General features: G+C 41.3%; 1 protein-coding gene across 4 annotated transcripts in view; it reads left to right on the top strand.

Moving 5' to 3' along the window:
- apaf1 (apoptotic peptidase activating factor 1) overlaps window positions 1–26,604 on the top strand; it is a 179,356-nt gene that overhangs the window by 48,547 nt on the left and 104,205 nt on the right. For all 4 annotated transcript variants that reach the window (XM_052033698.1, XM_052033700.1, XM_052033699.1 and 1 more), the window contains 3 exons: window positions 838–969; window positions 3,625–3,738; window positions 25,565–25,749. In XM_052033698.1, the coding sequence (XP_051889658.1) occupies window positions 838–969; window positions 3,625–3,738; window positions 25,565–25,749 (431 nt within the window). The remainder of the gene's footprint in view (window positions 1–837; window positions 970–3,624; window positions 3,739–25,564; window positions 25,750–26,604) is intronic.

Genomic DNA, 26,604 nt, shown 5'->3' with positions numbered 1-26,604 from the left:
CAATGAATGAGAGACACATAAAACTGACCCTTTTATGTTGAGAAGGGGTGGGAAATAGTAAAGAGGCTGTGCCATCTGTACTGAGCATGTACTGGGAGCTCAGGATGCTTTTGGTTTGGGCTTTGTTTGCTAACAGTTGTTGGGCTGTCTTGTACACAATAGTGAGTAGGATGTTGTGGGATGGCCAGGAAGTGGTCTGAAGTACTTTATACTCTTCAATTCCTGGTCCCACTTGGACACTCTAAATGAAATATTTTCTTTGGTGGCTATTTTGGCCCCTTGGTTCCATGTGGGCTTATAGAAAAATCCCATCCCCTCACTAATTTTCCCTGCAATCTTTTCTCAAATTCCCAGCAACTTTCCCATGATTCCACCACTCACCTCCACACTGAAGGCAATTTGTATTGGCTAGTTAATCTACCAACCACTACCCCTTTGGGATGTGGGAGGAAACCATATCAGCCGGGGGAAGCCCACACAGTAGCGGGGTCAATGTACACACTCCACACAGATATGGAGGTCAGGGTTGAACCTGGTTGCTGGAGCTGTGAAGTAGCAGCTCTGCTTGCTGTACCACTGTGCCACCCATTTGAGGGTCATTGGTTGGATCCTCACAAAATCAGTAGATGGAGTATGTATAATGAAAGCTCTGCTAGTTTGTACATGTAAATTGTGGTTGAGATCTATAATTGGTGCAGGTTCCCAATTTTCATTTTTAAACAGTATATTAGTAGGAATAAATGAGTGCAAGGTTGTCTAATTTATATGCATTATTGTGATTTATTATTAAAACACCTTGAGAGTATTTATTGAATTACTATTTGTGTTTTTACTTAGGATTTACATGCTAAAATGGTGCGTCAGTATCAGAAGACATATAAAAAGCTGTTTCCATCTCCTTCTGATGAAGATTGTATGTATTGGTACAGTTTTCTGGCGAACCATATGGCGAAAGCTAATTTGAATGAGGTTAGTGCTCATTTTGTAATGACATTGTCTTAATCTGTAAAACCTAATTTAGAGATGATGGTTCTAAGCTCAGAATTGAAAATTGACAATGTATGACCATAGAAGGAAAGTGTACTTACACTGGTCATGGAACTCTGTCATGATTTGGTCATAGCCATTCCATTAATTGTTGTGTAGCAAGACTACAGGACAAGAAGACGGTTGTAAAAATCTCTCAAGGTCACCACAGCTTCTTTCCACTCAGGAACCAATTTCAGATCCTTGGACTAATGACCCTATCTTGCTGCCATCTATTTCCAGTTCTTCCTTGTTTTTATGAGTTATTTGTGAAGATTAAAATGTCATTTTTGAATACTATTTATATTTACTTAGTTTTCAAGCTGGCATAAGTATAACCAAAAATGGAACAAATGAGGGATTTTTCTTGTTAATGATAAGGACTCCTTGTGTGTTTTGTTAAAGACACCCACAATTGTTGCATTATGTACATTTGAAAGATTGAATATCTTGATATTTATTTTGCCTGACAGCAGTGGATACTTTGTGTTTGATGTGCAGAGGAAGTTTTTAGTTTTAACTCTTGACGGAGGTTAGGCCACGTCATGAAATAGTTATTGTAGTATAACATGACTCTTGCAATACAAATTACCAGTTGTTACTCTTGCTCTTGGATTCATTTTGATCTAGTTTGTTGCTTGACAAAGTCATCTGAGATTTCTTAAATAAATGGTAGATTCATGAGTTAAATTCCAGGCATTTTCCTCTGGCATAACTTCAAAATTCACATAGTTTTTGTACACTCTGCTCTTAAGATCTTGGATAAGGAATTCTTGGTTCCTTTCCAGATATATTTAACTGGTTGATGTCACTTTTGTGTAATATTTTTGTTGTATTTTCGAATTTGTTACACAGAACTAATTTTTTGAGATCATTATTATTTTATTTAATTTTGTAGTGATTAATTTATTTGAGTTAAAACAAACTGTGCAGGAACTCAGCAAGTCAGGCAGCATCTGTGGAGGAAGAGAGAGAGTTGATGTTTCAGGTCAAGGCTCTGCATAAGGTCTGATTGTTTTTATTTTTTGCTCTAGATTCCAGCACCTGCATTCTCTTGGGTCTCCAATTCATTTGAGTTGTTGTCCCATAAAAGCAGGTGCATTTATGAATTAATGCATCTAAGCTATCTCTCAGCCTAATTTCAAAAACTGGCTTGAAGTTAACTGAGGAAATTTAAAGCTATTTGCTGCTCGTTTTTCCACTTAGAAGTTAGTGTCCATTTTATAATAAAGATATTTGAATGTTGTACAATCAATTAATAGATGTGCATTTGCAGCTGTAATTATGCAAAATCCATTCAACAATATGTAAAAAAATGACCATACAAATACACGTTTCATTATGATTGCATTGTGGAGATTATGGAAGCCAGCTGAGAGTTTCAGATCTCCAGCAGGTTACATATGAAGATGCTAAGTAACAGCTGTGGTTTAAGTCTTCCATTCATTCATAGGCAATGGCTATGCTTTCCTGTAGAGATATAATCGAATAATGAAGTGTTGCCAAGCAATTTTTACATATTCCTAAGTGACATTTTCATTACCTCCCTTCTTTTACTGCCAGAGTGAGTTGGCGAGGAAAGAATAAAATGCATTTTTTTTAAAGAAAGAATATGTAATTTAATCAGGGGGTGAGATTTTTAATCGAGCCGAGCTCTATACATAATTAATCTTTTAAAGTTCTGTTTCCTAATGGAATAACTAATCTGCATGCTTCAAATAGAGATGGTAATGAGCATTACATCACAAAATCATTTTTGCAAGAAAATTGTTAGAAATTGAGTTAGTATTTCAAATAAGCTAGTGTATTAAATTTCTCATTTTATAGATTAATAAATCTGCTTTGTCATTATTAAGAGTTTAGTAATGTAATTTTTTCAGCAGAAGAGTTACATTTGTAATGGCTTTTGTTGTAAATACTTCAACTTTTCACATAACTGTTAAAATATAATACATGTAGATAAGCCGCTGTAGTTTTACCTAAATAATCATAACTCAAGAAATTAAGGATTGTGATGAGCAATAATGAGAAATGTTACTAACATTTTCTATGTTCACTCGAGTTAGTATAATGAACTAGAATAATAACTTGTATGTAATTTTGTTAGGGCCAGTTTAAATAGTCAGTAACTAATTAGTGAAAAGTATAGAACTTGAAGTTTTGTCTTTTGTTTCCTCCTTTGTTTTTCACTTGTTGTTACAAGCATCCCTTCAATTGGTTGCATGAAGTCATCTGGACTATGATTTCCAATATGACCCAAGTCACTAGCATTGTGAGATTATTTTAACAAGTTGGGCTAAATTGGATAAACTTGCTGGTAATCTCTGCTTCTGCCTCCCAGAAGATGAAGAAGGCAGACAGATGCTTTGTTTAATGGCTTATATACTTGTTTAAGCAGAAAATTTGTCTCAAGTTCCTTCCACTTCCTTCGAGTCAAGGGCATGCTTGTTTTCTGGATAGTTTCAGTGTGCTGAAAGTGGTGTATTCTTGTGAAGTATTTTTATTGTTTGCCTTGTAATTTCCAGAGTGTGGATTCTAATTTATCTTTCAGATTTATTAAGAGAGAGTATTCTGAATTTTATAAATTATTTTTCACAGGAGCTCTATTCACTGATGTTTTCAATGGATTGGATAAAGGCCAAGACTGAAATGATGGGTCCAGCCCAGTTAATAAATGACTTTGTGGAATATAGGCATGTGCTGGATGAGGAGGTATGTCTCCCAATGACTTGAAATGTAAGGTTGACTGTACATTTGAGCACCTGCTAAGGGAGGAGGGAAGACAACCATTTGAGACTTAATGTTCTCCATTGTTTTAAAGTGTGTGTTTATGGAGTAAACTGATCTTGAATTCTTGACATTATAAATCATGGGCACAGAAAACCAGTGCTATAACAAAGGCTTTATTGAAGACATTCGGAAAGACTAAACAAAAACGTTCTTAAGTTTTTTTAAATTTAATTTAAGCCCTCTTTCTGAGATGTTAGGACATCTGTACACTGATGTTGCAGGAATGTTGCACAGTCAAGCACCACCTTTCAAATGAAGCAGTAAATTAAAGCCCTGCAGCAGATGTAAAATTTCCCAATACATCAAGGAATAGCGCTGCAGCTCTGTTGGTGTGCTGGCTAATACTTATCCTTCAACTAATATTATTAAACAGATCATCTCATTGATATTTGTGGAACTTTGAAGTGAACAAATTAGCTGTTATGTTTAAAACAGTAGATATATTCCAAAGTTGCTTGACTATCTTTGAAGGACTTTGGAAAGTTTTGAGGTTGTAAAAGACGAACAAAAGAATGCAAGTTCTTTTTGAAAACTAAATACATTGAAAAGAGATGAAGGGAAAATTGAGGTTAAATAACACCTGAAGGAAACCCTGCGTCAATATAGGCATAATGGCCTTCATTGACAGCATTTCTCTGATTCCATGAGTCACTATTTTGTATTCAAGGTGTTTCTTAATTACAAGAACTATATTTGAAAATTTGAACATGGTAAACATTTTCCCAATGTTCAAAAAATTAAATGTGGGAAAACATGTGTAAAGCTTTGATTATTACAAATAGAGTTTTGCCTAAATTCATTTTGGGCTCCTTGCTTCTTTAAACCACTCATATTTTACAAGTGGAAGCTACTGGTAATTGTAGTAAATAAAATTGCTGTGGCACCAAGAGTTATGGCCAGAGTTGCAACTTTAGGGGTGATTGATTAGCATTCAGGTAAATGTAGACAATTTGGGTTGAAGGCAACATATAACAAGTGGAGTGTAATGTAAATGTGAATACAGAACTATTTGCATGAAACAAAAGATGGAAAGGGACCTTATCATAATGATTGACTTTACACTGAAACTTAACATTCATTTTTCATTATGTGAATTCTGATTATCAAACAAATTATATTATTCTATTGTATTATTCCATGTAGGAATCAGTAATTGAGATGTGGACAGACTTGGTGAACTACATTGCCATCTCCTGAGCTGAAATTTAACTTTTATCATTGGACTGTGAACTTGTATCCTAAAGTCCTTCTTGTTTTCCACTGTGCAATTTTGACTGTTGTGTACAACCTTGGCACCCTAACTAGTTAGCTGTGAGCAATGCAGAAACCAGAAGGAATTGAACGACTCCAGCAGTGATATCATGATTATTTGTGGCCAAGAAGTAGAATAATTATGTTTCATTTTCTTGGAATTTGAGGAGAATTGACTGATGAAGTTACAAGAAGATACTTGACTTGCAGTGCAAGGGCAGAACTGGGGATATTGGTATAAAGTTAACAAGCACTTGCTGCCCCTCTTGTGAGGAATAATGTTGGATATAGAGCATGGTTAAAGCAGTTGGTGGATGACTATTTCAGAAAAGCTTTTATCAATGTGGGTTAAAATGTGTAGTGGTCTACCTGAGGTTCATTTGTGGTTTTTTTTTGTTGTGTATATCAATGATTTTGATATAGGCCAGAAACTGTAGTTTTACAACTTGATGCAATTAAATGGATAAAAAGTAACAGATGATTCCCAGTATCCGTAAATGTGAGATTAAATTTTGTTTTAAAAAAAATCTGTAATAATTATACTGTGAAGTGGTCTCAGTAGAATAGAAAATCAGTATATTAAAAACAGGCTGCTATGGTAGTGAGGAAAGAAAATAGACTGTTAAGATTTAACAACATATAGAATATAACAATCAAGAGATAGACTGCATCCCACACAAAATGTTAAGTCCTTCATTCAACTACCTTGTGTAATTTTGGACCTCACAGTACAGGAGGGAGATTCAGACAGTACAAGGGGTGTATTGGGCTAGGCTATGCTTACTTGTGGCAAACAGTTCATTAGAAAACTACCAGCTTTGTTCTGTTTGTGAGTCAGTTCGTCTCTGACTTCGGCAGCTGAGCATTGCAGTATGGAAGTCATAAAGGAGTTTATTATTATCAGTAAATGTGTTACTTTAATTAACTTTTTAAATTATTTATATCTATTAGAACTAATTTTTAAATGTCTCTGGTTATCCATGACCTTAAGGGAGCTGAGTTGAAAGCTATGCTGGGGAATAACCAGGGTGAAAGAAAGTCCTGGTTTTAATGGTGACAGGAGAATCAGAGGTAGAGGCAAGTGTGTGATTGAGAATATTGGTAGCTGCAGAAGTTCATGGTAGAGGTTGAACATCATGAAATTTGAAAATGCTGATTTGAATAACCTTTAGATTCAAGGGTTAATGGTTGGAATAGAAATTGTTAACAATACTCCAGACTTATTTGGTTAGGTTGTTGAAGAACAGATGGCATAAATGTAGTTAGTATGATTTGATCACACCAACACAGACTGGTTGGGCAGAATGGCCTGTTTCCATGCTCTTTCTCTAGGGCACAGTATCACCCCACAAGATGTGCATTCTAACCTGTGACCGTATACAAAAGTGGGTTCCTGGTTTCAGTTATGCTGTTGACGAGGGACTCTGGCTGCTGTCTTGTTCCATTGTGCTGGCCCATACCTAATTATTGGTTTTCAAACGGGTGATAATGTGCTACAATAAAAAAGAGGCACAGCAAAGTTTGCAAAACAAATGGCCACAGTGCAGAAACCTTAGTGTGTTCACTGAGGGAATGATTCTCCATTCATTTGAATGACATTAGCTTAATTACATGACATTCTCAAATATAATTGGCATGGTTGGGTGCTGTTTAATTCTTAGTGATAGTTAAGTAGCTTAATATAATTAATGTAATTATTACACAAAAAGTTATGAATCTTCCGGACTCATTAGTATACTCCCTATACAGTATTCCCTAATTTGCATTATTTGCACTGTTACAGGTTTCTTTTTCAAAAATAGTAATTTTGAAATTTGTTTGCCTAGATCTTGGAATTTGCCAAGGCATTTGTGAATACTTAGTTTTTCACTTTGTTATGATGGTAGGAGAAAAGCAGATGAGATTTTTGGCCTTCAGTACAGCATCTCTAGGGCTATGACTCTGTGGGGCTATTTTGTTGTTGATTTAAGCATGAGAATATAGTGAGCTTGTTTGTGTAAGCCAGTTTCTGTATACTGGCAAGAAGATTTAGTTCACTTGTCCCATCATTTTTTTGCCCTTCATCGTGATGATATTTTATGTCCTAAATTTATGCCCCTGAACAACTCTTTACCCTTCCATAGGCAGTGTTCAATGTATAATTATTTCCTGTGCCTGGAAGGCTCATCTCCTGCTTCAGATGGATGAATTAAATCAACATTGTTCGTTTAATAACATCTCAGAATGTAGTTTCCTTTCTGGTAGGCGGGCTGACTGGAGATGGAACATCTTTGTTAACTCAAAGACTTTCAGTGACTCGAGAACGATACAATGATGCTAAAATTGCATGATGACCTGGCCAACAATCCTCCCTAAATCTACCACAAAATACAGATTAATGGATTGTTGTCCTTATTACTGTTTACAGGGTTTTGAATGAACCAGCTTCTATTGTATGTGAAGCATTTTGGAATACAGGAAATAAATGCATGTCTTCAGGCTCTGAATCAAGATTAAATTTAAATTTTTTAAAAAATTTTATTTACAGCGTGGTAACAGGCCCTTCCGCCCAATGAGTTCGCGCCGCCCATTTTTTTTAAAACCCAAATTAACCTACCCATACGTCTGTGGGTTGGATGCATTCCTGATACAAGGCCCCAAAACTCTGAATGGAACTTGTGTTTCTTTTAAGTAACGGAAAATCTTGAAATGTGAAACAAGTATATGCATTTTATAACTGCGTACCATTTAGATTCATTGATACCATAACAGAACTTCATTAATATACGTTCTCAAATATAATTGGCATGGTTGGGGGTATTGTTTAATTCTGAGTGGTATTTAAGTAGCTTATATGATTAATGTAATTATTACACAAAATTATACAAATCCCTGACTCATTAGTATATTCCCTAATTTGCCTTAGTTGCACTGTTACAAATTTCCTTTTTTAAAAATAGCAATTTGAGAGGTCCAGGGGGAAGAAAGCCACTGAGGGTTAAGACAGATTTTTCAGTCCCTAGTTTACTGAGTCAAAATGCCTTGTTGAATTTCTGCTAGATTTAATGAGTGACTTCCTCCTGTCAGATTATGGTTTATTTTAAACTGGGCTCCCAGGGAACAGCATGTTCAAGACAGTAACTTGGCACCAAGAAAATGGGCAAAAAAATGCTGATTTTTTTTCATTGCACTTGACAAGTGATTATCTCATATTTGACACTTCATTTAGAAAATGTGTTTTGCTGGGATGACATGCACGTCATTCTGGGAACCCAAACCTATTTAAACATTTAAGGAAGTGGTCCTTCAGCAGAGATTGCTGTCCTTACTTGTTCTTGCTGGTTGTCTTGTTGCCTATTGCTAATTTGTACTCTCTTCTGGACAGCACATTTTGGTGTTGATGAACTCGAATTAGCTTTCCAAGAGCAGACCACAGATTTTTTTGTCATTTCAATTATCTGCAATCCACTCACATTGAGAAACTGCCAGAGAGTTTTAGCCGTAGGTTTATTGTGTGGGTGACTTCATCCTCTTGCAGTTTGTAATGATAGCGTCGTTAGCTTGCTCAGGGTGGATGAACAGTTGCTATCCGGTGATAAGGTGCAAAAAGAGCTGGTGTGGGTCTGCAGAGAGTGTGTGGTTTCCTACCATTGACCAGATATGGGTTTGAGTTCAAAGTACACGTATCAGGGCATTCTTTTGGAACAGTCCATGCAGTAATGTTGTGGAACTTACATGGATACAAATGTAACCTGCTATAGATTCTGAAGGTTAGTTTCTTCTCGTCTTTGTGTGTCTTGTATCTTGATCATGGACTCCATTCAAGCTTTCCGTATTCTATTTTGTCACAAATTTAAATGTAGTGTACAGAGAAGAGATTTGTCTGAGACAAATGAGTAGGAAAAAATCCTGGTAGCTTGAGTTTTGTTACTGGAGGTAGGGGTGCAGTATTTGATGGTGAATGGGATAATGAAGTCAGGTGTATAAACAGGTCTGAGAGTATTAGAAGTAGGGCTAGGGAAGTTTATTTTCAGTGCACATGAATACACATGTTCTTAAAGTATATATGTGGACTTGTAAATGAGTAAGTGCTCAGCCTCAGACCCATATTGCTGCCAGGTTATGGCTTGTATCTTGCTGGCTGCAGGAGGATGATCTATATTTATACCTTCCAAAGTTCTCTTGATTCAACCACTGTTTCAGTGTGAAAATTTTTGCTAGTCATCTATGCTGTTTAAGAAAGTTGAGATCAAGGAACCAGGGAATTTTAGACCAAATTAATGACTGGTACTTGGCAATACTGCAGTCCATAATTAATGATGCAGTTATTGAACAGAATACCTTAAACATTTTCAGTTTTTTCAGAGAGAAAGAGTATGAATTTCTGAAGTGTAGGTCATGGATGGCAAGCCTGGTTGAATTTTTTCAAAGGGGTGACTAAAAGTAGTGGACAAGAAATGTCCATGGATGTTAATCAAATTGACTTCCAGAAGATATTTAATAATAGTCTCCACAAAAGATTGTTTGCAAAGTTTGAAACTTCCAGAATTGAAGGCAAATCATTGTCCTGGTTAGGAAGTTAAATGAGTGGAAAGGAAGAAAAACTAGAGATAATTCATAGGTGATTAAATTGGCAAGTGGTATCATTCTATGTGGTTGCATCTATTTCAGCTGTGTTATAATTGACTTGGGTGATGGGATGGAAAGCCACATATTAAGTTTGCTTATGATGCAAGATAGGTAACATTGTAAGCAACGTAGATGGAAAAAGAAACTTTCAAAAAGGTGTTAGTTTGGACAAAACGATGACCAATGCTTTTTAATGCAGGCAGATTTGAAGTCATTCGTATTGGACCTTTCCAAATGTTAAGTTAGAAGTAGTGAAGACCCATGGAGGATTTGGAACCTTCATGCATAAATCATTAAAAATATTTTGATAAGGTTGTGGAAGTAATCAAACCAGAGCAACAGACCGTGTTTTGTTTTTGTTTGTGGGATTAGAATACAGGCTTTGGAAGTAGTGTTGAGGCGATACAAAACATTGGTTAGACTATACCTGGAGGACTGGAAGCTGTTCTCAGAATCATATCTTAAGGAAGATATATTGGCTATTTTGAAATCTTCCCAATGGATAAACTAAATGCAGAGATTATAGAATGTAAGAATGGAGTTCCTGTAAAGGGGTAATTTGATGGGGACTTTCCAAATGCAAGTGAGAAATGAGGCTGAATGCTGAGAAACTATTTCTGCTGATTGGAGAATCTTGCACTTTGGGACATAGCCTATAAACTAGAGCCAGGCCTTTCAGTAGGGGTTAGGAAATAGTTCTTAATGGGAGAACAGTAGATGATCAGGAGCTGATGGCCTGCTGGTTGTAAATTTTAAATCTGAGATTGATGGACAAGGTTATTCACCAAGGGGTAAGGGATGTTATGTGGAGTCAGGTCACTTTTTCTTCTAAAGTGCAACAGCTCACACTGGTCTAATGAAAATAAAAGAGAAAAAAACATTGGGAGATCAATGTAAAGGGACAGTACACAGTTAATGGCAGGACCCTTAACAGCACTGGTGTACACAGGGAGCTTGGGGTCCAAGTCCATAGTTCCCTGAAAGTGGCTGCACAATTTGATAGGGTGTTAAAGAAGGCATATGGCATGCTAGCCTTTATTAGTCAAGGTATTAAGTTTAAGAGTCATGGTGCAGCTATACAAAATTCTGGTTAGGCTGCATCTGGAGTATTTCATTCAATTCTGATTGCCCCATTATTGGAAGGATATGGAGACTTTGGAGAGGGTGCAGAAGAGGTTTACCATAATGCTGCCTGGATTAGAGGGCATGTGCTATAGGGAGAGGTTGGGCAAACGTGGGTTGTTTTCTCTGGAGCAGTGGAGGCTGCAGGGAGACGATAGAAGTTTGTAAACTTATGAGAGGCATAGATAGACAGCCGATATCTTTTTCCCAGGGTCAAAATGTCTAATACTAGAGGGTGTGCATTTAAGGTGAGGGGGGTAAATTCAAAGGAGATGTGTGGGACAAGTTTTTTTACACAGAGTAGTGGGTGCCTGGAATGTGCTGCCGGGGTGGTAGTGCAGGCAAATACGATAGAGGTGTTTAAAAGGATCTGAGATAGGAACATGAATATGCAGAGAATGGAGGGATATGGGCATTGTGTAGGCAGAAGGGATTAATTTACTTAGGCATTTGATTAGCTCAGCACAACATTGTGGCTGAAGGTCCTATTCCTGTGCTGTACTGTTCTATAATCACTATTATCTCAGTGAATGGCAGCGCTGATACAGGGGAACAGTTACGTATATTATTGTCCTTATGCTTTTGTGATTCTTGGAGGTTGGATACCTGTTTTTTCATTTATTTTCTTGAATAAATTGATAAAAAGTTTTTTTTTCTTAAGAAACAGACCACAGTATAGTCTGTGGTGGAGTAATCAGCCTGACTAAGCAGTACCGGGTACAGCCTTGGGTCAGAGTGACTAGAGGAGTGTGGATTGCAACTTGATATTCAGCTTACAGTAAATGCATTCAACCAAAAGGGGAAGGATTGCCACTTGTGCAGGATGGAATTTGGGGATTGTCAACGTTTAAATTTAGGAATTGCAACATTCTTTGTAAATTGTTAATAAGGTTGGTGATGCCTTCCTTACTGGATCTTATTCGATGGAATAATGGGACTTTTGTGTTCTGTAAATGTCCCAGTAATCTAAAACTTGTTGAACAACCAAGTGGCCATAATTTTGACAGGTGCCCAAAGCTCCAAATTGTGGTTAAATTTGGAGTTGATTCAGAAAGGCTGTTTGCAATTACATTTCTGTGTTTCTCAGACATGAAGAGCTAGACCACAATCCCAGCAGAAATAAAGTCATATAATATATTGATAGCAAAAAAAATAGAGTGAATGATGTAATTGTTGCAGTACCAACCTTCTTAATTAGATTTTTGGTACGTATCCTTCATTTCCCTTTTGCCTGTAAGCAGTTTTCTTTGTAACAATTGGTACACTAACAATTGTACAGGGAGAACAGACAAAAATGTTGTTGTCAGTGGAAGAACCCCTGTGGCAATGTTATAATGAAACTTGTCCTTGTACAATGTTAAAGGTAAATGCATATCACAGACTATGGGATAGTAATTACCTGAACATTTGGTAAGAAATCTCTATTATTAGGCAGCTGAATATTTCAACCATGGGTCTGATTAAATTTAAACTGTGACTGTAACTATTCTTCCAAAGGTACAGTAATTATACCTGCAACCGTTCTGATCTCACTAGTAACGTGCAGGTAAAACAGAGTATATTTACCACAAAGAACTTATTAATAACAAACTGAAGGTGGAATTGAAATTTCCATTTAAAACATAAATTTATTTACATTCAATTCTGATGTTTAATTCTGTAAATATTAGAATGAAGATTACTATGAATGATCAGGTTAAATTTTAAATATTCCATCCCAGGAAACAACCTGGTGAATCTTTGCTGTAGTCCCTCCATTGCAAGTATATCCTTTGGTAGGAAGATCAAACCTAAACACAATATTCCAGGTGCAGTCTCATCAATATGCTGCATAAATACAACTCAATGCCTTTAATTATACCCACTCCTCCTGCAATTAGGGTATTTGTTTCCCCAATTGCTTGTTGTTCCTGCATATCAAATTTCAGTGATTTGTATGCATGGGCACTACAGCCCTTTTGAACACCAACACTTTGCGATCTCTCGCCACTTAAAAATATACTCTATTTTTCTATTTTTTTTTACCAAAGTGGATGACTTCATATTTATCTGCATTATATTCCATTTGCCACATCATCTTCGATTCACTTAGCATATTTATATCTTCTTGATGTCTCACTGCATCCTCCTCACAATTTACACTGCCATTCAATTTTGAATCATCATCAACTTGGATGCATTGCACTTGGCTCGCTCATCCAAATCAATGATACATTCTGTGAATCACTGGGGCCCAAGCACTGATTCCTGTTGTACCCCAGTCATTACAGCTTCCGAACACAAAAATAACTTGTTAATCCTGAAACAGAAATTGCTGGAAATACTCAGCAGTTCAGGTCACATCTGTGGGAAGAGAAACAGAGTTGACATTTCAGCTCAGAGTCCCTTTGTCAGAACTGAAGTTCATCTCTGATTTGAACTTTGACTCTGTTCCTCATCCCACAGAGGCAGCTGACCTGCTGAGTATTTCCAGCATTTTCTGTTTTCACTTTTAGGTTTCGAGCATCTGCAATTTTTAGATTTTTCACCATTTTACTTCTGCCCTGCTTAACTGTCTGTTAACCAGTTCTCACCAGACTATTATTCTCAATTCCATATGCTGTAATTTTGCTTCATAACTTCTATGCTACCTCAGCAAAAGTCTTCTGAAAGTCCAAATGCACAACGTACAATGGTTCAGCCTGACATGTTTTGTTAGTGACAACCTCAGAAATGCTAATAGATTTGTCAAACATAATTTCTCTTTCATAAATCCATGTTGTTTCCGTGCTGTATAGCACTATGACTTAGTTGTGCCCAATTAGGTTATTATTTTCCTAGTGTTCCATTACCCTTTCCTTAATAATAGATTCCAGCACTTTCTCTGTTACTGATGTCTGGCTAACTGGCCTTTTTTTCCTCTTCCTCTCTTAAAAGTGGGGATATATTTGCCGCCACCTGTTCTATTGGAATTTTGGAGGATGACAACCACTGCATCCATTAGTCCCATTACCAGCTGTTTCAAAAACCTTGGATCCAGTTCATCAGCTCCTAGAGATTTATTGGCTTTCAGTTGAATTAATTTACTCCCTGAGAGCGATTCTCAACAGTAGAATGATAGAGGTAAAATTTGAACATGGAACATTTTTCTTACTGAAGTTTTCCGGATGTACATGGTGCTGATGTCACCATATTTATTGTGCAAACAGTAAATGCACACTAAACCATTTTGGTCAGTCTTTTCAGAAAGTACATGAATCAGCCTTACAGTGTGAACTATAGCCATGTGAAGATCAACTCAGGGTGAAGAGTTTCCTTTCCCAAAGGGTAGACTGGTTGCATTTTTCTTATTTTATTCATGCTAACTCGCATGTAATTGGTTTCATTTTCACAGCCTGGCATAGTGGGATTTGAACTGACTATAGATCACATAAGCAGAAGAAACATTTGAGATTGCTGTGAAGATCAAAGCAGATGCTTTTGTTACAAAACAACTTTGCCTGTATTTTTCCTATTTTAGAATAGAAGAGAACTTCAACTAAAAAAACATAAAATGTCAGGAATACACAAGGTCAGGCAGCATTTGGGACAGAATGCTACTATTTCAGGTTGATGACTTTTCGTCAGTATTGTTCCAGTACTCAAACCTTCCACTTCCATAAAATTGTCTTGTTCCATTCTTAATTCAAGCTCACCTGCTGAAACCATCATTTAAGGCTTTGTGTCTCTGAGCTTGACTACTCCAATGCTCTCCTGTCCAGTCTTTTATCTTCTACTCTTCTTAAATCTTTCATTCTTAATTTGGCTGTGAGTTACACTGGCAAGGTGAGCGTTTAATGTCCATCATTTATTGGCCTTGAGAAGGTGGTGTTGAGCTGCCTGATGGAACTGCCAAAGCCCTCATGGAGAAGGTATTTCCGCCATGCTGTCAAGGTATGAAATTTCAGGACTTTGGCTCATGATGATCAAAGAACAGTGATATATTTCTAAATAGTACAAATGTATGACTTGATGGTGAAATTGCATTTGTGTTTCCGTGCACCTCTTTGGCTGAGGTGGTACAGTTGAAGATCTTGAGTTACTCCACTGCATCTTCTAGATTTTGTACTCCGCACTTGTGGTGCGTTTATAATGCGGAGAGTTGTGCTGCCCTCTGACAACAAAGGTTCACGGCAAGACCCTGGCCAATGTGGGACATTCCCACGTCTCACCAAAAATGGGCATGGATGATGAAGTTCGTCATGGCCTTCAGTTCGCCATCACAGCCTTTGGCAACTAAGGCAAAGATCTGCTCTCACCACCCTGCCCCCTCCCCAGACAGAACAGAGATAGTTTCCCTGGCCCTCTCCTTTCTCCCCACTAGTTTCTGCATCCAACATATCATATTTTGCCGCCTCCTCCAGCTCCAGTGGGATCCCACCGCCAATCACACCTTCTCCTCTTCTCCCCTTTCTGCTTTCCACAGGGTCCACTCCATCCATGGTCTGTTCATTGCTTCTCACCCATCCCTCTCTGGCATTTTCCCCTGCAACTGTAGGACGTGCAACACTTGTCTCTGCAACTCCTCCCTCACCATCATCCAGGGATCTACAAGCCCTTCCAAGTGCGGTTGAAATTCATGTGCAACTCCTCCAACTTTGTCTATTGCATTCAGTGCTCACGATGTGGCCTCCTCTACATTGGCGAGACCGAGTGTAGACTTGGTGACTGTTTTGCAGAGCATCAGTGCTCTGTCCATAATGACCATCATGAGCTTCTGGTTGTACATCATTTCAACTCCCCATTCCCACATTGACCTGTCTGTTCTTGGCCTTCTCCATTGCCACAGTGAGGTCAAACGTAAAAGAACAGTGCCTCGTATTCTGCATGGGTAGCCTACAGCCCAAAGCTATGGACATTACTTTTTCCAATTTCAGGTAACCCACTCCCCCCATGTTCCTTTCCCACTCCTACCAGTGCATCCAGGCTCTTTCTCCCTTTGTTTACCTTTTTCATTCCTCCTCCTTTCCCTCACCTGATTCCATCTGCCCATCATCCCTCTCTTTCCACCTATCACCTACTGGTCTCTATACCAGCACCCACTCCCTCCCCCTCCTCCACCTAATTCCGTCTGTCCATCATTCACCACTCATCTGGTTCCATCTATCACTTACCAGCCTCTGTTTCACCCCTCGCTCTCATTTCTGCACACTGTTCAATCTTCCCTCAGTCCTGATGCAGGGTCTCAATCTGAGATGTCGACCATCCTTTTGCTTCCGCAGATGCTGCTTGACCTGCTGAGTTCTTCCAGCAATTTATCTTTTGCTCCAGATTCCAGCATCTGCAGTCTCTTGCGTCTTTTAGTGGAGAGAATGTTTGATGATCAAGACCTCAAACCTGGCATAAAGCTCATGGTGCTTGAAAGATAAGCACCACTGGAATAATACGCAAACTAATGTCAGTGTTGTCTCCCAGGCAAACGTCTCTGGCATTGAGGTTGATGGTGGGGGATTGGCAATATAATGACATCCAATGTCAAGTCAAGATACCCTTTTGATCGAGGGTCAGTGCCTGGAACATCCAGTGTGAATGTTTCTTGCCAGTTATAGCCATTGCCTGAATACTGTCCAGACCTTGTTGCACATTGGCAGACACTTGCTTCATTTTCTGCAAGGTTGCAAATGGAAGGGACACTGGGCAGTCATTAAAAATATCTTTTTTTTAATATTGATTTTATGATGGAGAAAGATGTTTGAAGCAGCTGTAGATTGTTGGGTTTTGGACAATATCCTGAGGAACTTCTGCAGCGTTGTCCTGGGCATAAGTAATTGGTCTGTTACAGCACAGTCATCTTCCTTTGTGCTAGTACTGGCTTCAGCAGATGACTTCAACTTTACTGAGGCTCTTTATTGCCACATTTAGTCAGGTGATTCTCCGATGACATTCTTATCTTGCCTCTGCAATTCAGCCCTGTCCATATTTAGACGAGCTGTAAATTATTGATGATTGAAAGGAGGCCAATGGTCAGACAATCAGCCACATTGAATTGTCTACCTTTTGGTTCTGTAGGTGATACCAGGACAGTTTCCCCACATTGTTGTTTAGATGCCAGTGCTACAGCTGCAGAGGAACTGCTTGACTAGAGCCGTTGCAACTTCTGCAACATAATTCAGCATTTCATTTGGGATGTGGTCAGGCCTGTAGCCTTCGGGTTATCCAGTGCACTTGATATTTTTGAGTCTGCTGTTGGCTTCTGTGGTGGTGGTGAGGACCTGACGAAGAGAATGAGATACTTGGGATCTTTGGTTGTAGATGATTACAAAAACTTCACTCTTGTCTTTGTTCATGCTGGGCACTGGTATTATCAATGATGTTTTCATGTTTTCTTTTGTTAACTATTTAATTTCTCCTCCACTGTGGAACTTTGATCTTATCAGTTATTTGCTCGTGCTGCTTCTAAAAGCTGCTTTTGCTCTCCTCATTGATCCAGATTTTCTCCCTATTACGTATGCATGGAGCAAGAACGACAATGGTACGGTAGAATAGTCATCTTTACTGATGCATATTAACCAAAATAAAGAAACTGAGCAATTTACAGTTGTAGATCAATGAGAAGATTGACGGAGACCTCAAAGCACGCAAGTCCCTGAAGTCCTGCACCAAAAGTGATGTTCCGCGCATAGGAGGGTGTCGTCACTCCGCTGAGCTATTGACCAGCAGGCACGTGTGCACATATAGGCATGGGCAGGCGTACTTGCTGCATTCGCGCCATCGATCCGCTGGGCGATTGACCAGCACGCGAATGTATACAGGTGTGCGCATTCGGCACGTTCTCTGTACGGTTCACGCCCCTTAACTGGAAAGGCCATGGGATTACAGATTGCCAGGAATATACTTGAGGTGCACCGCTATGCTCCAAAGATGCCTAATTTTAAACAGCTGTGTCAAATAGCACTTGTGCAAAGACAGGTGGCAAGTCAGAAGAATGGACAGAATATAGAAAATAACAACGTGTGATTGGAAAATTAGTAAGGAAGGAAAAGTCAGGGAATGAAACAATGCTAGCGAGCAAAAGAAAAATGAGTAGTGTGAGTTTCTAAAGATATTTAATAGAAGAGTTAACGAGTATCAGCCCTATAGGAAGTGGGTCTGGGAAATTAACCACAGAATGTAAGGAGATGGTAAATGAGTTACACAGATATTTGATGTTGGTCTTCATTATTGGCAATGAGTCAATTATAAAATCTCAATTACAAAATGCAAGACTTTCCACGGCGCTGATCTCAACTCTTAGATCTACAAGCTTTTTAGCCTTTTGTTCCTCCATTTCTGATCTCTTGCACAACCATCATTATTGGCTGTGATTACATTGCCAGGGCCCTAAACTCTGGAATTACCTCCATAAAACCTCTGTTCTTTCCTTTATGATGACGCTTAAAACCTTTGGCCTTCTGTTCCAATTTCTTTTTTTGTGCTTTTGTAATATTTTCTTATTTGATAAGACTCCCCTTAGAATATTCACATGTTTCTTTGCATTATGACTCCCTATATAAATGCAGCAAGCTGTTGATATCTAAAGTGACTGATAGAATTGAAAAATGCAGTTCACAATAGCTTTCAATTATTGAATAAAAAAGTATGATTAGAATACATCTTAATCTATAAGCTTAAGTAACATTAAACTGTGTTTTCAGTGTTAAGATCTAACTAAACATGCTAACATCATTTTAACAACCATAATTCTTAAAAGAATAAGTGGCATTGTCCTTTCATTTCTCTGCCATCCTGGAATCAGGGAAGTGAGTATTTGTTTTGGTTACTAATACAATAAGAATAAAATAAGTAATAAAGAAAGCCATTCAGCCAATCAGTCGCATTCCCTCTTTAGGTCATCTACAATTAGTTGTCTTTTTGCCCTAAGAATGAAAATTTACCACAAGTAAGTGCTTCAAGAAGTTATATGTGATTATCTCAGCATTGAGCACAATTAAGCAAAATTGCTGGATATTAATGTATTCTCTGACAATTTGCATTTCAGTTGTGATTCATTTAAGGTCTGTCTCAGTAACAAGTAATCTGTTGTTTCTTACAGCTGGCTCTCCTTCTTTGACCTCATCATTACTGAGGGTTTAAACCAATATTCCTTTACATTAACATAAATCTCAGGTTGCATATGCTAACATATCTCAGTGTTTTGATTTGGTGCTTATTTGCCTGCAAGGCAGTGGTGCTGAGAGCAGTGCTTTTCAAATGACAAATGAATCAACCTGACAAATAAGTATTAGCATAAATTTGTCTCAAGGTCCTCATTGACAGAGCTTGAATACTAAGTGGTTCAAGAGCTACAAGATGATCACCTCTGTCACAGAGCATTTAATTGATTGTATATAGTTGGTGAATTTTGTATACATTGAAAATATTAGTATTGTAGCGGTTGCTACCGCGGAATAAAACAAGACTCTACTCGGAGGATTGCCAAACAGAACTGGTTTATTTTCCGGCCTTGTGCGGGCCCTTTAAGGGAGAAAAACTCCCGCCCAAAAAACCGGCAATGACGTAAGTCCTACGTCATCAGGACTTTCCCGCGCGCGGGTTCTCCCCGTCGCTCGGAAAGACGAGGCCCGCCGCCATCTTGGGCCTCGTCGCTCCGACGCCGCGCGACCCGACTGCCGAGCCGGTTCGCCCGACTAGACGGTGAGTCGCCACACAACCCCCCCCAGAACCGGCGAGACAGTCCCCAAGGTCCGTGGGCTGTGCCAGCTGCCGCTTAGGGGGGCGGCCTCTGCGTCGTGGCGTGGCAACCTCGACAGGCTGTTGCAGATCCAAATGGGCCGGTTTGAGGCGGTCCGCCGTGAAAACCTGTTCCCTGCCTCCAATGTCCAAAATAAAAGTGGATCCGTTATTCCGTATGACTCGAAACGGTCCCTCATATGGTCGTTGCAATGGCGCCCGAGGTGTGCCCCTGCGAACGAAAACAAACTTACAGTCCCGTAGTTCCTTGGGCTGGCAGGATGGGGCTTGACCGTGCCATGAGGTGGGAATCGGGGCCAAGGCGCCGAGCTTCTCGCGCAGTCTTTGTAGAACTGCTGGGGGTTGTTCCCCTTGGTCCTGAAGGGCAGGTATGAAATCCCCGGGGACAACTAGTGGCGCCCCGTATACAAGCTCAGCTGACGAAGTGCGGAGGTCGTCTTTGGGGGCAGTGCGTATGCCGAGCAGGACCCAAGGCAGCTCGTCAACCCAGTTAGGACCCTTCAGGCGGGCCATCAAGGCCGATTTTAGATGGCGGTGAAAACGTTCCACCAACCCGTTTGATTGAGGATGGTAGGCCGTGGTGGTGTGCAGCTGCGTCCCTAGCAGGTTCGCTAATGCAGCCCAGAGACTGGAAGTGAATTGGGTGCCTCTGTCTGAAGTGATGTGGGCCGGAACGCCAAAACGTGAGACCCAAGTTGTGAGCAGCGCTCGGGCGCAAGAATCAGTTGTGATGTCAGTCAGGGGGGTTGCCTCAGGCCACCTCGTGAACCGGTCCACAATGGTAAGGAGGTACCGGGCTCCTCTTGAAACCGGCAGAGGGCCCACGAGGTCGACGTGTATGTGGTCGAACCTCCTACGGGTAGGCTCGAACTGCTGTGGTGGGACCTTGGTGTGTCGCTGGATTTTTGACGTCTGGCAGTGCAGACAAGTCCTGGCCCACTCACTGACCTGTTTGCGCAGGCCATGCCAGACAAACTTGCTGGCGACCAGTCGGACAGTAGATCTGATGGATGGGTGCGCCAACCCATGTACCGAGTCAAAAACGCGTCTCCGCCAGGCTGCAGGGACAATAGGGCGGGGCTGACCAGTCGCAACGTCGCAAAGTAGGGTCCGCTGACCTGGACCAACCAAGAAATCTCGGAGCTGCAGACCCGAGACTGCGGTTCTGTAGCTGGGCAGTTCGTCGTCGGCTTGCTGTGCGTCAGCCAGGGCCGTGTAGTCGACACCCAAGGATAGGTTGTGGATGGTTGGTCTGGAAAGTGCATCAGCAACGACATTATCCTTTCCGGAGACATGTTGGATGTCAGTCGTGAACTCGGAAATGTAGGATAAATGTCTCTGCTGACGAGCTGACCAGGGATCGGAGACTTTGGAGAAGGCAAAGGACAGAGGCTTATGATCGGTGAAAGCGGTGAAAGGCCTGCCTTCTAGAAAGTATCGGAAATGCCGGACCGCCAGATACAGCGCTAGAAGTTCCCGATCAAAAGCGCTGTACTTCAGTTCGGGCGGTCTAAGGTGTTTGCTGAAAAATGCCAAGGGTTGCCAGCGGCCTTCGAGTAGCTGTTCCAGTACCCCACCCACCGCGGTGTTGGACGCGTCTACCGTGAGGGCAGTCGGGACGTCAGTCCTAGGGTGTACCAGCATCGTGGCGTCTGCCAGGGCGTCTTTGGCCTTAACGAAAGCAGCCGCAGCCTCGTCAGTCCAGGTGATGTCCTTGCCCTTACCAGCCAGCAGCGAGAACAGAGGGCGCATGATACGGGCTGCTGCAGGGATGAAACGATGGTAAAAGTTGACCATCCCAAGGAATTCCTGTAGGCCTTTGACTGTGTCGGGGCGGGAAAAATGGCGGATAGCGTCCACCTTGGCGGGTAGGGGTGTTGCCCCGTCGCTGGTGATTTTGTGGCCGAGGAAATCGATAGAGTCAAGTCCGAATTGGCACTTGGACGGGTTAATCGTGAGGCCGAAATCGCGGAGGCGGGAATACAGCTGGCGGAGGTGGGAAAGGTGTTCCTGGCGGTTACGGCTGGCGATCAGTATGTCGTCCAAGTAAATGAACACGAAGTCCAGGTCTCGGCCTACCGCGTCCATCAGCCGCTGGAAGGTCTGCGCGGCGTTCTTAAGGCCGAACGGCATCCGAAGGAATTCGAACAGGCCGAATGGGGTGATAATCGCAGTTTTGGGGACGTCATCCGGATGGACCGGGATTTGGTGGTATCCCCTAACGAGGTCCACTTTGGAAAAGATGCGGGCCCCGTGTAAGTTCGCTGCGAAGTCCTGGATGTGAGGGATGGGATAGCGGTCCGGGGTGGTGGCGTCATTCAGCCTGCGGTAGTCGCCGCAGGGCCTCCACCCTCCGGTGGCTTTGGGGACCATGTGCAGGGGGGAGGCCCAGGGGCTGTCTGACCTGCGAACAATCCCCAGCTCCTCCATGTGATGGAACTCTTCCTTTGCCAGGCGGAGCTTGTCTGGAGGTAATCGTCGTGCTCGGGCATGAAGGGGTGGCCCTGTGGTAATGATGTTGTGTCGTACCCCATGTGTGGGCCGAGAATCTGTAAACGAAGGTGCCAAAATCGATGGGAATTCGGCTAGGAGCTTGGCGAAATCGTCGCCAGAAAGGGTAATGGAGTCCAGGCGCGGGGCTGGTGGGCTGATTTCTCCCAGGGGATAGGTCCGGAGAGTGCTAGAGTGGACTAACCGCTTCCTTCGCAGGTCGACTAACAGGTTGTGGGCCCGAAGGAAATCGGCGCCTAGGAGTGGTCGGGCGACGGTGGCAAGGGTAAAGGTCCAGGTAAAACGGCTGCCGCCAAAGTGTAATTGAAGCGTACGGGTGCCGAAAGACCGTATCGTTGTACCGTTGGCGGCATTGAGTAGAGGACCTGGTGGCCTGTCACGAGTGTCGCGGCCTGTCGGGGGCAACATACTGACCTCCGCTCCAGTATCAACGAGGAAATGCCGTCCAGATTTCTTGTCCTGAACGAAGAGGAGGCTCTGTCGGCGGCCAGCCGCCGTAGCCATCAGCGGCGGCTGGCCCTGGCGTTTCCCTGAAACTTGCAGGGTGGGCGGCATCGACGGGCCTCCGCACCCCACCTCTGATGGTAGAAGCACAGCTGGTCACCCGTGTCGTCGTCTGCGTTCCTGGGGCGTGGCTGCTCGGTTGCTGGGGCCGGGCGAGGCAGGCGTTGGGCTCGCGGCCTGGTGATTTGACTGACGGACGAACCGCTCTCGCGCTTGGCCCTCCACAGGACATCTGCCCGGGCGGCCACCTCACGGGGGTTGCTGAAGTCGGCATCAGCTAACAACAAATGGATGTCATCGGGGAGCTGTTCGAGGAAGGCCTGTTCGAACATCAGGCATGGCTTGTGTCCCTCGGCCAATGCCAGCATCTCATTCATTAGGGCGGATGGGGATCTGTCCCCCAGGCCATCCAGATGAAGCAGGCGGGCGGCGCGCTCACGACGGGAGAGGCCGAAGGTCCGGATCAAAAGATCTTTGAAAGCCGGGTACTTATCTTCCTCCGGAGGCGACTGGATGAAGTCTCCAACCTGGGCGGCTGTCTCCTGGTCCAGAGAGCTAACTACATGGTAGTACTTCGTGGAGTCGGAGGTGATCTGCCGAAGGTGGAATTGCGCTTCAGCCTGGTCAAACCAGACGCTGGGCCGAAGTGTCCAAAAGGTGGGCAGCTTGAGGGCCACTGCGTTGGCTGCTGCGCTGTCGTCCATTTCGCGGGTCCAAAAGCCGTTTGGACCGTCGGGGTCACCAATGTAGCGGTTGCTACCGCGGAATAAAACAAGACTCTACTCGGAGGATTGCCAAACAGAACTGGTTTATTTTCCCGCCTTGTGCGGGCCCTTTAAGGGAGAAAAACTCCCGCCCAAAAAACCGGCAATGACGTAAGTCCTACGTCATCAGGACTTTCCCGCGCGCGGGTTCTCCCCGTCGCTCGGAAAGACGAGGCCCGCCGCCATCTTGGGCCTCGTCGCTCCGACGCCGCGCGACCCGACTGCCGAGCCGGTTCGCCCGACTAGACGGTGAGTCGCCACAGTATTGAGATTATTTCCTTTTTTTTTGTCTCCAATGTCATTCATGAGTGCTTCTGATTCAGTTATTGTGAGTTTAATTCCCTCTATTCTGCCTAACATTTTAGCTAGCCCTAGTGCCCAAAGAGGACTTCCTATTTATCCATATAATTTTCCTTCCCAATGCTTGTCATCTTATAGCCTCCCTGACTGAAATTGATAATCATTGATGTGCGGGAGCAGTTTTCTGTTGTGTGCTATTTTGTGATGTGGGCCCTAGCTCATTAAGAATTTAGTTGAATGATCTTAATTTATTTCACATGGATATAAGAGAGATTTTGTCAGGCTTGACTGAATTTGAGCTTGGATCTGAAAGATGAAAGCCAATATACCAATTAAATATTTCACTTTTCCTCTGCAGTTAGTACTTACAAACTTCAGTCACGTATTTAACCATATATTCATACTGTTAAGAGTTTAACAGTGCATTGTTTTGTAGAAAGTTATTCCACACATCTATTAAAAGAGGAAGAACACAATTAAATTCACAAGAAGGTTGCTAACGTTTCAGCTCTTTGACAATTGTATGATTTTTTTAGTTTTATTTGTACTTTTCCATTTTTATAAAAACATTCTTTATTAGTATTTTCACCAATAAGAGCAATTTCAAATGTAAACCATGGAGACATCCTTTTCAGTGTTCCATAGTCTCATCTAGTTAGTTTATTTCATATAGGTCGTTCCCTTTGACATGGTGGTTTATTACTTATAGAAGGTTTCTTGCCAGTGTTTCAGCTGCAAGGTAGAAATGGACTTGAATAGATATTTAGCAAGGATCATTGAGAGGTTGGGAGGAAATTGTTATAAAGAACTTTATGACACTGCTTTGTTAGGAGATACTAATCATATCTCTAATAATATGGCATTCTTAGCAATTCGCAATACAGGTTCATAATACAGAACATTTAACATTTTGGAAATCACAGCATGTATGGCTTTTGGGCTGGATTATCCAATCCAATGTCCATCTAGCACTCACTAAATTGTTGCAGCTACAGGATGTTCCACCTAGCAATCCTTGGCAATCCTGCTTAACTCCAACCAAACATAGTTGGCAGGGTAATGATTCCAATGCATGCTACAAATGCAAAATAAAAGAGTGAGAAATTGCAACATTCCATAAAGTATTAGATAACTGTCCTCTGTTTTTTGAGATGCCCACCCCATGACACACTCCATACCTTACTTGGCATGGCAGCTGCAAATTGTGTCATTTGGTAGTGGTGTCTGACTAGTTTCTCCTGGGTGGTGGTGTCTATGTCCCTTCTCATTGACTCTAAGTTTAAGTTGCAATTTTGATAGGGGTCCCTTTCCTAACCCTCACCCTCCATGGATTTATGAGGTGTATTTATTATTATTAAAGTAGTTCAAATATTTGATTATTTAAGTTGCCTGTGTTTAAAGTTGAGTTTCATTGGTCTTGATGATTCAGACTTAAAATACTCAATATGAAAAAAAAAGTTGAAATTCCAATGTTATCTCTTTCTTGCACATGAGGATGTGTGTGGAATCCCATTAGATTGCACAACTGTGTCTCACTTGGGTCTTGCCATTTGCTGTTTTGGCTGAGTATTTAAAATGCTTTGTAAAATGATATTTGCTGCTGGCCTTTTGCATTATGTAGCTCAAATTCTTAATCCCATCAGGTAGAGACTTGAACCTGCTATTCTGAGGTGCCTCACCATTGAGTGATTTGTGCACCGACACATCTCAGAGGATGCCTGATCACTAACGGAGGAGGCCACCTATTGACACAAGAGCTGGGAGATTCAGTTCCAGTGGCTTGGCAAAGGACCAGCTTTGCTAGTGAGTGGCAGTCGGAAGGTGGGCAGTTTGGTGATTGCCAAAGGATCTTGCTGATCTACATCCCTTCGGGCCTGAAACGGCAAGTACAGGCAGTTATGACAGTGGCTGTCTGTACATGGATTGATCATCCAGCTCTGTATGAACCACAAGTTAAAGTTGTACTATTTCTTTTACAGAACAGTACTGTGCGGGAGAATTTTCAAGAATTCCTATCTTTGAAAGGTCATCTCCTGGTGCAGAAACCCTTTCCAGATATTGTGCAGTTGGGGCTTTCTCAGCCTGACTCCTCTGAAGTGTACCGTCAGGCAAAATTGAAGGCTGTGGAAAAAGCCAAAAATGGAGCTGTCTACTTGGAATGGATGTTAGTATTCAAAAGTGGTATAATGTCAAAAAGTCTGCTTAACTGACTAAATATCATTGTGATTTTGCTTTTGTATTCTTCAGGTGGAATGGAGGCTTACTGGATTTGCTCTTCTTATATTTTCTTTGTTTATTTTTGAGCTACGATGGAGATTTAATTTCATCACATTTTGTCTAAAATAAGTTGAAAACATTGAGTTGTTCCTATTCAATCAACTGAAAATTGTATAATAGTGTAACAGTTGAATTAATTGGTTTTCCATTAAGTTAGGGTCTTAGTTTTTTTTTTGAAATATGCTAAATATTCTGTTTATGAAATCTGCTTGTTAAGTCAGAAAAAAGATTACCCAGTCTATTAATGAATGTGATCGTTTATGCTACGAATTGAAATTTTGAAATCTTGTCATCTGCAGGTATTTCTCTGTTGTGTTTATTTTAAAATAGTCTGCAGTTTTTGACTAAGATTGGATAAGTTGTGATACAATACACTGGCACCTTTCCATTCAACAGTTGTTGTCTGGCATGTAGGTTTATATAAATAGCACATATGCTGGAGGGTGTTAAACTCAGTAACACATTGACTGTTGAGATGTCATCAGATATTGCTAGAGCACATCTAAAGTGGTTGTAATATCTAAAACCTGGCATCTGTTCTTTATCATCAGAGGAAAACAGCTCCTATGATTGAATTGCATGATCTCAGCCAAATTGACTTTGTAGCAAATAGTTTGAGATTACACAATGTTTTGATTGATGCGGGGGAATAGTGTAGTGTGTGTGGAGAATAGTACATTTTTGCTGAGCTCAAGAGACATGTCAATAATTAAAAATAAATTAGATGGTTGATTGAACAGAC

Source organism: Pristis pectinata, chromosome 19, assembly GCF_009764475.1.
Source record: "Pristis pectinata isolate sPriPec2 chromosome 19, sPriPec2.1.pri, whole genome shotgun sequence".
Lineage (NCBI taxonomy): Eukaryota > Metazoa > Chordata > Chondrichthyes > Rhinopristiformes > Pristidae > Pristis > Pristis pectinata.
Note: the sequence above shows the minus strand (reverse complement) of the source record. Positions and strands in the feature narration are given on the sequence as shown.